The sequence below is a fragment of the Terrapene carolina genome, unplaced genomic scaffold, assembly GCF_002925995.2.
Source record: "Terrapene carolina triunguis isolate 2854851 unplaced genomic scaffold, T_m_triunguis-2.0 Scaffold89, whole genome shotgun sequence".
Lineage (NCBI taxonomy): Eukaryota > Metazoa > Chordata > Testudines > Emydidae > Terrapene > Terrapene triunguis.
The window spans coordinates 28,378,422-28,390,457 of NW_020664440.1; the positions used below are offsets into that span (position 1 = coordinate 28,378,422).

The 12,036-nt window shown below is 50.0% G+C and overlaps 1 protein-coding gene across 1 annotated transcript in view; it reads left to right on the top strand.

Moving 5' to 3' along the window:
• FOSL1 (FOS like 1, AP-1 transcription factor subunit) overlaps nt 1-2,269 on the top strand; it is a 9,773-nt gene extending 7,504 nt beyond the window's left edge. The window contains exons 3-4 of the mRNA XM_026650478.1: nt 771-878; nt 1,331-2,269. Of these exons, the coding sequence (XP_026506263.1) occupies nt 771-878; nt 1,331-1,819 (597 nt within the window). The 3' untranslated portion in view covers nt 1,820-2,269. The remainder of the gene's footprint in view (nt 1-770; nt 879-1,330) is intronic.
• Nucleotides 2,270-12,036: the final 9,767 nt, after the last annotated feature.

Here is a 12,036-nt window from a genome sequence, read left to right on the forward strand (position 1 = left end):
GAGCCCTGGCTGCCAGCCCCCCTGCTCTGACCACTAGACCCAACTCCACGCTCCTCCCAGAGCCCTGGCTGCCAGCCCCCCTGCTCTGACCACCAGACCCCACGCCCCTCCTAGAACTAGAACTCAGGAACCCTGGCTCCCAGATCCATTGCTGTAACCACTAGACCTCATTCTAGTCTTAGAAGGGAATCATTCAAGCTGGGATTTGGCTGGGACGTTTGGGTTCACACCCCGGGGGCAGGCAGGAGAGGAAATGACAGCATGCTGAGTCATGGAGCCACAGGATGACTCAAAAGGGAAGGGGCACTGGGGCCAGCAGCATACCAGGAGTGTTCCCTCCCCAACCACCCCAGCCTGTGGAATTCAGGCAGCATCTGAAGCCACTGGGGCCAGAGAGGGCTGGCTCCCTGAGCCAGACTTTAACCCTTGGGGATGCTTGCCATGTCCCCAAAACAACCCTTCCCCTCCCCCCCTCATCCCTATATACCTCCCCCAAAGCTAATTCCCCCACCCTAACTAGAAAAGTACCCCAATCTCATCTCAGCACTGAGTTAGGGATCCCTGTATAAGAAGCCCCCCATACCTCACCCCAGAGGTGGCTGCATCTTTAATGCACTGTGAGGGATCCCTCTGGGTATTATTCCTTGGGGTGAAAGCCTGACAAGGACCTGGTCCTTGGCAGTTGTCCATGGACCGACATAGAAGGGGATAGATATGGCATCATTGTCACTCATTTGAAATCCCCTGCCCCTCTCTTGCCCGCACTTCAGATGACCCCCGAGGAAGAGGAGCGGCGCAGGGTACGACGGGAGAGGAACAAACTGGCTGCAGCAAAGTGCCGGAACCGGAGGAAAGAGCTAACGGACTGTCTGCAAATGGTGAACACCCCCTACTGAGTCCCCCCAGCACTCCCTGCAGCACAGTGCCCCCAGCACCATGCAGGGGCATTGGGGCCAGCCCTGGCTGTGAGGGGAGAGTCCCCCTACTGACTCCCCCTTCAGTTCTCATTGGAGGTTGCCCATGCAAGTTCTGACCCTGCCTGGCTCTGCAAGGGATGGGATCAAAGCCACGCGAACTGTGATGGCTGTAGGGCAAGATGTACCCTTCCCACTCCTAGAGCTGGGGACAGAACCAGACATCTCATCCCCCATCCTCTCCTGTGCTAACCCGCCAGATCCCACTCCCCACCCAGAGCTGGGGATTTTACCCACAGCTCCTGACTTCCAGCACCCCCCCACACACACACACTAACCACTAGACCCCACTTCCCTCCCCATGCCAGGGATAGAACCCAAGTGTCCTGCCTCCCCCTGACCTCTCTCCTCCCCAGGAGACGGACCAGTTGGAGGAGGAGAAGTCAGGCCTGCAGAAGGAGATTGCAGAGCTGCAAAAGCAGAAGGAGAGGCTTGAGCTGATTTTGGAGGCCCACCGGCCAGTGTGCAAAGTGCAGGATGAGTCCTCGGGAGAGGAGGAGGAGCTGGGGGGGCCGTCCGCCCCACCCCCTGTCAAGCAGGAGTCCCCGGACCCTCCCCCAGCAGTCCCACGTCGGCCCCCACCACCGGTGCCCCCACGGATCAGCCTTCCCCCCAGCGGGGTCCTGGAGCCTGAGGCTCTGCACACCCCCACCCTGATGGTCACACCCTCGCTAACTCCCTTCACTCCAAGCCTGATCTTCAACTACCCTGCCCCAGGGGAAGGGGAGCCCTCTGCTGGCCATACCTTCCCGCCTGAGCCCTGCAGCTCTGCCCACCGGCGTGGGAGCAGCAGTGGTGACCAATCATCTGACTCCCTCAACTCCCCCACCCTGCTGGCGCTCTGACAGGCACGGCTTCCCCAGCCCTTTTCTTCCTGCTCAGGAACCAGCCTCATGACCAGGAACCTTCCACATGGTTCCAGACAATTCTAGAACTGTTCCCTGTCATCCAGGGCCCTTCTGGAACCATTTATCTCAGCTGTGGTACCTTTATGATCATTCTAGCACTTTTTCCCCATTATCCCAACTTCCTGTTCATTCCAGACACATCTGAAATCTCCCCTTCCACTTTCAAACCTTCACTGTCATTCTAGATAATTCTAGAAGCACCCCACCACACACACACTCCATTCCAGGCTCCCAATTATTTCACACCCATCTGGAATTTCCCCCTCAGCTCTAGAACTTTCAGTGACATTCTAGAACCTTCCCTGCCATCGGTGTTTGATTATTCCAGGGCTCCCTGGAATCTTTCACTCACGAGTCAGGAACCTGTCCATCCCTTTACCATCATTACCGAAGAATGTCCTTGTGCTTCAGAACCATCCCAGACCCTCCCACAGCCCCTTCCTGTCTGTTCCATAGCAGCCCCACCCTCCCATTCCTTTTGGGATGTGGCAACCTTCCCAAAATTCCCATTGTGCTTGCTGTTTTTTTCCAGGAACATACTAGAGCTTGCCTGACCTCCTTCTGGATTGCTCTGGAATCCCCCCCAGCCATTCATGGTCTCATACTAGAACCTAACCAGATGTCCCAGTTCACCAGGCACTCACTCATTCTAGACTCTGACTGACCATTCTAGCAAAACTTGTTCATTCTAGAACCGCTCTAGCTGTTCTAGGCTGCCATTGCTCATTTGAGAATACTCACAGCTGTTCCAGACCTCTCTTGCTGTTTCTAGACCTCCATCTGACTGTTCCAGAATTCCCTCATTCTAGAACTCACCTGAACATTGCAAACTGCCCCTCCAATCATTCTAGAACCCACTCCCTGATCCAGAACAACCTCAGGTGTGCAGGGTTGTGCAGCGCTGGCCAGCCAAGAACCAGGACTGGTTGGTTTTTTTTTGCTTCCAAGTTCCAGAAGCTGATCCAGAACCGCAGGGCGTGCTCTGGACTGCACAGTGTTCATTGTTGGAGCTGCCATTTCTATGCTATTTATTGTCACTCAAAGAGTATTTTTCTACCAATGGTGTCTTGTGTCTCGGGAGACAATTAAAAGCTACAAGTAGAGACAGCTCATGTGTGTGTTTGAGGGATGGGATGTAGGTTTTGGTTGGTATATGCCTTGAGGGTGTTGGGGGGGGTGTATGTGGCATGGGGCAGATATAGAGTTGTGGGATGGGAGGTGGACTGTTGGGGGATATAGGGAGTGGGGGGATATATGAGGATGTGTGAGTGTCAGGAGTGTTGTTGGGGGGTGTATGAGGTGGAGCATGTGGGTTATTGGGAATAGTGTATATGGAGTGGAGAGTATATGGGTGTGTGGGGGCAGTGGGTTGGTTGTGTTGTCGAGGGAGTGTGCGTGCGCACACACATACATTGCTGTAGCACAGCTACAACTCCACACCCCTGGTACCAGAGGTGTAGCTTCACTAGCTGGCACCTGTAGTGCACTGAACCCAGTCTGCAGGGGACACCCCTTTCAGGGGCTGGGCCTGGCCATGCCATGAACCAATCCCCTTTTGTATCAGTGGCACCCGTGTCCCATATCTCCCAAACCCCCCTCTCCCGCCTGCTGGACTCCAACACCTCCTGGAACTGGGGAAAAAGCACCTTCATCCTGGGACATGTGCATCCACACGGAGGGATGAGGGTGAGAGGTAGCAAGTTAGAAGTGAAGCCAAGTGGCACTTAAATCTTTGGCCCTTGGGTTACTGGCCTAGGGGTGCGTTTGAAGGAAAGCCCACTTGGAGATGCTTGTTGTGAATGAAAGAGACTCAGCAAGGAAACATCAAACCCAACAAGCAGATCCCGGCCCCGACTGCTCTAGCTCCCCTCAACTAATTCCGAATGAGGTAGACTCAATAGCTCACTGGGGGCAAGCAGGGCAGATGTAGTCTCCCTACTCAATGGGGTGCACTATCCTAAACAGCCCAGAGGGCACCCACAAACTTGGCACACACCCCTAATGCTGGACCATCGCAGGGGGAGGCCTGGGGTGGAGGATCGCGCCTGCCCCGCACTCACCCCACAGTAGTGACTCCTGGCCTGCAGGGGTAGGCCTGGCTTCCTGCTCCAGGCAGTGTGACCTGGGGCACAAGATCGCAATGCCACTCGTGTTTGGCCCAGCCACTCCTCCGGGAAATCAGAGTGGTGCTGCACTCCGCACGGAACGGCAGCCACCACTGGAGGTGGGGTGAGTTTGGGGAAGCTGGTCCAAACCCGCATGATGCTGCGATCTCACCTGATTTCCGGGAGTGCCCTTGCACCCCTGGATCGTGGCTAAAGTCACCTCTGGGCTCAAATCAACACAGCAGGTCATTGAGCCACCTGCTGAGGGTGACACGAGACACAATGGCTTCATTTGTCCTGCAGTGGGAGATTTAAGGCGGGAGGCCCAGCTCTGCAACAGTGTTTATCCCCCAGTGGGAGTTAGGTGCCTAAATACCAGCTGGGCCGGATGCAGCAGTGGAGGTTTTGGCCTCCTTTTTAAAGACGTTGCTGTAGTTTATCAAACACCTGTTGTGTGTGGTCTGAGTGAGTGTGGATGGACGATTGCCTTCTCTGCTGTCTGTGCTGCAGCAGGTGTCTGGTCCAGTGCCTGTTGTGCACAGCCCTGGGAAGCAGCTGAGTTGCCTGACCAACAATGAGCAGGAAAAGACAGGGGCTAATTGCCCTGCTTTGATCCCGACAGGCCAGGTGAGGCTTTTGAGGAAAGCAGAGATGGGGGCCAATCAGGATAGGTGAAGGGTCAGATAAAAATAGCTCTCCTGGACTTGAGAGGGGGCAATTCAAGTGGAGGAGGCCTGGCCTGGCCTGGCCTGGCCTGAATGAACGAACCTCAGTGTTGGGGACCAGTTAAGTTTTGTGTGCGGAGCCTGAATCTTACTCCCTGGCTGGGAATCTGAATTTTGACTTTGGGGGTTGACTCTCTTGTGCCTGTCCTTCCCCAGCTGTGGGGAACAGGACTAACAATTTACCCCTTCAGAGAGAGCAGCTGGGACTGTGTTTCACCGCTGCTTGAGGCATCCTGGGGCAATAGAGCTGTCCCAGGCTGCTGTTGCTGTTTTTCTCATCTCCCTCCCCTGAATCTTCAAGATCTGACACAGCTGTGATGGTTAAATCAGATACCTAGCAGCTGTTTGAATACACACACACACACCAGCCAGGATTACCTCACTAGCCATAGCTGACCAATTCGGAGCAGGGGGTGGCATCTGCTCCCAGGGTGTGATTAACAGGGCACTTTTCCCCACAAACACACACACTCAGCATGTTCACCCTGTGGTGGAACAAGGGCAGCGTCCCTCCTAGAAGATGACTAAAAAAAAGAGTTCAAACTTCTTCAGCTTCCTTTCTTGGGATCTTTAACTCACGGGGGGAGGTAAATGAAACCCAGCAAAGGAGCAGGTGGTCGGAGCTTGGCACACAGGCAGGATCTCTTGGTAAGTAGCAAATTGGTGAAATCTTCCATCTCTTCTTCCTCTGGGGGGCCTGTCCTGGGAAGGGCAGGGCAGTGGCTTTGGGTGGGATTGCTGGCCTGAGAGATAGCACTTCTCTTCCTCAAGGAGTTATGTCTGAGGGGATGTCTACCCATGCCAGCTGTCCGGGGCTCGGGCTAAGGGGCTGTTTAATTGCAGTGTAGACATTCGGGATTGGGCTGAAGCCTGGGCTCTAGACTCTGAGAGGTGGGAGGGTCTCAGAGCTTGGGCTGCAGCCTGAGCGTGAATGTCTACACTGCAATTAAACAGCCCCTTAGCCGGAGTCAGTTGGCACAGGGCAGCCACAAGTGTCTAATTGAAGTGTAGCCAGACCCTTCTATGGCTCAGTCTCCCCTTTACTCTGCCTCAGGGGCTGCCTCTGGAATCAGTTAGGCGATCTCTGCATTCGGCCTGCAGTCCAAGTAGCCCAGTTCTCTAGGCCTTAGGCCATTGTGGAAAATCCCATTGTGAATGACTCTTTCCTTGCGAAATCCAATCTGGTAACCGCCAGCAGATGCTCTTCCAAAAACACACACAACAGGATACTTGCGGGACCCAGACTGAAAGCAACGAGGTCAGCCATCCGTCTGGGGGAACAGACACGGGGGCAGAGCCCAAGACTCCTCCTCGTCGCCGGAGAGTTGCTAGACAAGAAATGAAGGGTGTCGCTCTGAGGGTTAACCTAGGTGACAGGCTGGGGCTGCCTTCCCCAGTGCCTCTTAACCTAAAGAGAGACAACACCTTTTACATTTCAGATCAGGGAAAGTCTGAAGTCTAAGTTTTCCCAGGACCAAATGGAATATGGGCCTGTGTATCTCACTGGGCGTTAACTCAGTGTAATGACATTGGTAAATAAAATCACTCCTCTCGCTGACAGCCATGTATCGAACATGGCTCTCTGTCCCAGTTACTGCAGCATCTCAGCATGCCACAACCTTTCCTCTATTTATCCTCACAATCCCCTGGAGGGCAGTGCAGTTAGCCCCATGTTACAGATGGGGAAACTGAGGCACAGAACCAAAGGCTAAAAATTGCAAGTCACCAAAGTGATATGCGTGCCCATCTTCCTACATTGACTCACCAAGCTAGTGAGGAGGGCTTTAAACTAGGTTCAAAGGGAGCAGGTGACAAAAGGTAAATATATAAAAGGACAACCTTAACTGAGACTTAGATGTTGCAGGGGGACATGGAAGGTTACAATAGCATCATAGAAGCAACAAGAGGAAAATCAGTGGGGGAGTTTGCTTGACATCTTAGATGTCTAAACACAAATGCAAGGAATGTGGGGAAGAGATAGGAAGAACTGAAAGTATTAGTCCATAAGCTAAAGTACGATTTAATTGGCATCACAGAGACTTGGCCGGTGTCAAGGTTCCCTCCCCACTCTGAACTCTGGGGTACAGATGTGGGGACCCACATAAAAGACCCCCTAAGCTTATATTCTACCAGCTTAGGTTAAAAACTTCCCCAAGGAACAAATTCCTTTCCTTGTCCTTGGATGGTATTGCTGCCACCACCAAGTGATTTAAACAAAAATTTAGGGACAGGTCACTTGGAATCCGTATTTCCCCAAAATATCCCCCCAAGCCTCTTCACCCCCTTTTCTGGGGAGGTTTGAGAATAATATACCAACCAATTGCCTTTAATGTAAGTACAGACCAGACCCTTTATCTTTAGGACACTAAAATCAATCAGGTTCTTAAAAGAAGAACTTTATTATAAAGAAAAAAGTAAAAATCACACCTGCAAAATCAGGAAGGTAACTTTACAGGGTAATAAAAAGTTTTAAAACACAGAGGATTCCCCTCTGGACTCAGCTTTACAGTTACAAAAACAGGAATAAAACCACCTCTTAGCATAGGGAAAATTCACAAGCTAAAACAAAAGATAACCTAACGCATTTCCTTGCCTTACTTACAATTTCTGTAATTCTTAGATGGATTATTCCAGGTATATTTTCAAGAGATGTTGTCCCTGCTTGGCTTCTCTCTCTGTCCAGAGGAGAGGGAACAAACAAAATCTCTTGCTCCCCAGATTTGAAAGTATCTGCTTTCCTTATTGGTCCTTCTGGTCAGGTGCTAACCAGGTTATTTGAGCTTCTTAGCTCCTTACAGGTAAAGCGATTCAGTACAGCTGCCCTTATCTCTATGTTTATGACAGCGGGATAAGCCTCATGACTGGAGTATTGGTATGGAGGGGTACAGCTTGTTCAGGAAGGACAGGCAGGGTAAAAAGGGAGGCGGGGTTGTATTATACATCAAGAATATATACGCTTGTTCTGTAGTCCAGGAGGCAGTGGGAGGCAGCCCAGTTGGGAGTCTCTGGGTAAAGATAAAAGGGATAAAAAATAGGTGTGATATCATGGGAGGGGGTCTACTATAAACCACCAAATCAGGGAGAGGAGACAGATGAGGCATTTGGAGAACAAATAACAGAAATATCCAAAATACAGGACCTGGTAGTAATGGGGAACTTTAACTACCCAGACATCAGCTGGAAAAGTAATATGGCAAAACACAAAATGTCCAGTGAGTTCCTGGAATGTATTGGGAACCCCTCTCTTTTTCCAGAAAGTGAAGGTAGTACCTGGGAGGACAGCCATTGTAGACTTGAATATGCCCAACAGGGAGGAATGGTAGTGAATCTGGAGGTGAAAGACAATTTGAGTGAAAGTGATCAGGAAAAATGAGAGAGTTCATGATTCTAAGGAAAGCAGCTGATTCTGCTTTCATGGTTCTGTGAGAGCAGCAGAATATGGACAATCAGTTTCCCCAAAGCAGACTTTAACGAACTCCGAGAACTGGTAGGTAAGGTTCCATGGGAAGAAAATGTACGGGATAAAGGAGTTCAGGAGATCTGGCAGTTTCTCAAGGATACAATATTAAAGGCACAACTGCCCACTATCCTAATGTGAAGGAAAGATAGGAGGAATACCTCTTTAATCACCTGAAAATCAAAAGTGACTCCTACAAAAAGTGGAAATGGACAAATTGCTAAGGAGGAGAACAAAAGAATAGCACAAGCACATAGGGACACAAAGGCTAAGGCACAAAATGAGTTCCTAGCAAAGGACATAAATAGCAATAAGAAGAGGTTATTTAAATACATTAGGAGCAAAGGAAAGTACAGGTCCTCTACTTAGCAGGGAAGGAGAGCTAATCACTGATGATATCAAGAAAGCGGAGGTTTTTAATGCCTATTTTGCTTGAATCTTAACTAAAAAGGTTAATGGTGATCAGATGCTCAATCCAAGTAATATTAACAACAAGGGGGAAGGATGGCAATCTAAAATGGGGGAAGAACAGTTACGAATATTTAGATAAATTAGATGTATTCAAGTTGGCAGGGCCTGATTAAATTCATCCTAGGGTACTTAACGAACTAGCTGAAGCAATCTCAGAATCATTAGCAATTATCTGTTGAACTCCTGCAGGACAGGTGAGGGCCCAGAGGACTGGAGAAGGGCAAACACAGGACCTAACTTTAAAAAGGGGAACAAAAAGGACCCAGGGAATCATAGCCAGTCAGCCTAACTTAATACCTGGAAAGATACTGGGACAAATAATTAAACAATTTGTAAGCACCCAGAGGATAATAGGGTATTAAGGAATAGCCAGCATGGATTTGTCAAGAACAAATCATGCCAAACCAACCTAATTGCCTTCTTTGACAGGATTAGTGGCCTAATGGATTGGGAGGGGGCAGTAAATGTGATGTATCTTGATTTTAGTAAGGCATATGACATAGTACCACATGACATTCTCATAAGCAAACTAGAAAAATGTGGTCTAGATAAAATTCCTATAAGGTGGATGCATAACTAGTTGAAAGACTGTACTCAAAGAGGAGTTATCAATGATTCACTGTCCAACTAGATACAACTTCCCAATGGGGTCCTGCAGGGCTCAGTCCTGGGTCCAGTATTATTCAATATTTTCATTAATGACTTGGATAATGGAGTGCAAAGTGTTCTTATAAAATCTGGGGATGACATCAAGCTGGGAGGGGCTGCACGCACTTTGGAGGACAGGCTTAGAATTCAAAACAACCTTGACAAATTGGAGAGTTGGTCTGAAATCAACAAGATGAAATTTAATCAAGACACGTGCAAAGTATTGCCCTTAGGAAGGAAAAATCAAATGCACAACTACAAAATAGGGAATAACTGGCTAGGTGGTCACACTGCTGAAAATGATCTGGGGTTTATAGTTGATCATAAATTGAATGAGTCAACAACGTGATGCAGTTGTGAAAAAGGCCAATATTTTGGGATGTTTTAACAGGACTGTTGTATGTAAGACACAGGAGGTAATTCTGCTTTTTCTCATGAGGACAGGTTAAAACAACTGGATATATTTAGTGTTGAGAAAAGATGACTAGGGGGGATCTGATAAGTCTTCAAATATGTTAAGGGCTGTTAATTAATGGAGATATCCTATGTCCTAGAACTGGAAGGGACCTTGAAAGGTCATTGAGTCCAGCCCCTGCCTTCACTAGGCAGGACCAAGTACTGATTTTGCTACAGATCCTTAAGTGGCCCCCTCAAGGATTGAACTCACAACCCTGGGTTTAGTAGGCCAATGCTCAAAACACTAAGCTATCCCTCCCGCCCCCCTTACAAAGAGGTTGATGATCAATTGTTCTCCATGTTCAGTGGAGGTGGGACAAGTAGTAATGGCTCAATCTGCAGCAAGGGAGATTTAGGTGAGATATTAGGAAAAGCTTTCTCACTGTCAGGGTGGTTAAGCTCTGCAACAGGCTTCCAAGGGAGGTTGTGGAATCTCCATCATTGGAGGTTTTTAAGACCAGGTTGGGCAAACACCTGTCAGGGACGGTCTAGATTTTTACGTGGTCTCCCCACAGCGCAGGAGACGGGACTTGACTTCTCAAGGTCCCTTCCAGTCGACGTTTGTACGATTCGATCGCGTTCACGGAGACAGGCGTTTTTGAAAGTTTTGCCCTAGCTGACTTGCTCAGAACATCTGTGGCAGAGCAGGGACTTGCAAGTCCCAGGTGAATGGCCTAGCCATTGGGCCGCACGTCCTGCCAGAGTTACACTGGGACATAATCAACATATAGAGCAGGGCACAGGGGTCTGCACCAAGTTTCCAAAGCAATTGGAGTGAACCCAGATTGAGCTTCCCATGCGGCTGAGGTTTTTACTGTGCCCCCTTTTAACCTGAGGTGATATTAAACCTGCCAGTGAAGGGAGTGTGTGGCTTGCACGTTGGCTTGAATAAACTTGACGTTGTCATGGATGCGCAGATCCGGTGCTCTCGTATGGCTCTGGAGCAGTCTCTGGGAGGACCTCTTCAGTGTGTCAGCCCCCGAGGGTCACACTCTCGCTAGGGCAGGCCTCTTGGCTTCACCACCTCCTGGGTCCGAACCTCGGAGCCTTCAGCACCCCTGGGTCATGCCATGAACTCCCCTCAGTGAGTCCTTCTGAACTGGACACCTGAGGGAGACTGACACACCCAAAGGGAGCAGCACACCCCCAACTTCCTTAAACGGAAGTGACTCAGCCAGCGCTGTCACAGCAAGGGGGTTTATTAGATGTCTGGAACACAGCCTAGAAAGTCCTTCGTTAACACAGAGAAGGGAAAGTTACAGCAAAGTCCTTCTGGGTCTGTCCAGAGCCCCCTGGCCCCCCTCTTTAGTCCCAGTCACCCACACTTAACCCCACCTGGCCCCTCCCCAGTCCTTTGTCCTCGTTCCTGGCAACCATTGTCACCTGGCCCTCCTCCTTAGCCCTTTGTCCTCCAGCTAGTCACACCTGGCTGGCTCCCTAAGGGTGGGGGGCATCCATAGTCGTTAGTTGCCAGGTGCCAAATGTCTGGGTAATTGCAGTGGCCATTGTCTTCTTGGATTCTCCATGGGCATGGGCCCAGGTGTCAGTCACACCTGGATCTCTACAAAGAGTAAACATCCTTTTCCCACCACCTCGTTAACCAAGCACCACAAAGGGGAAACTGAGGCACACAGAATATTCATACAGAATATTATGAAAAAAAAATCCCACTCTGTCACACATTGGTTCTGCTTGTGCTGGTGCATCCACAGGCTAACAGAGCTGGGTTTGAACTGAGATAAGTGCAGCCACGCAGGGGGATTATTTCAGTCTTTAACCCAATGGCGCTTCAGCGTTTGGATCTGGCACCAGGTACCAAATGGGCCTGGGAAGGACAGCTGTGAAGACTGTAGGGAATTAGGATAAAATTGTTATCAATAGGTGTGACTCAGTTTCCCCACTTGCTGTGTATTACTACCCACTGGTTTTGAAGGGATTAATGTTTCCTCTGGGGCAGGGGTAATAACACGTGTGGGTTGGTGTCTCAGCCTGTCTGGGTTGGTAGGAATGCTCGATCAAGAATCACATTCATCTGACGAAGTGGATATTCACCCACGAAAGCTTATGCTCCAATACATCTGTTAGCCTATAAGGTGCCACAGGACTCTTTGTTGCTTTTTACCAATCAAGAATGGGTCCTGTATGAATAGGGGGCCTTGGAGAGATGGTAGGAAATCCAAGGACCGGGCATTAACTCTCAACAACTAGCAGCCAAGGACACAGAACTTGTGAATGTGGCAGGGTGGCAGCTGGGGTCAAAGGAGGTGCCAGGGGCAGGGCCGCCCAGAGTGG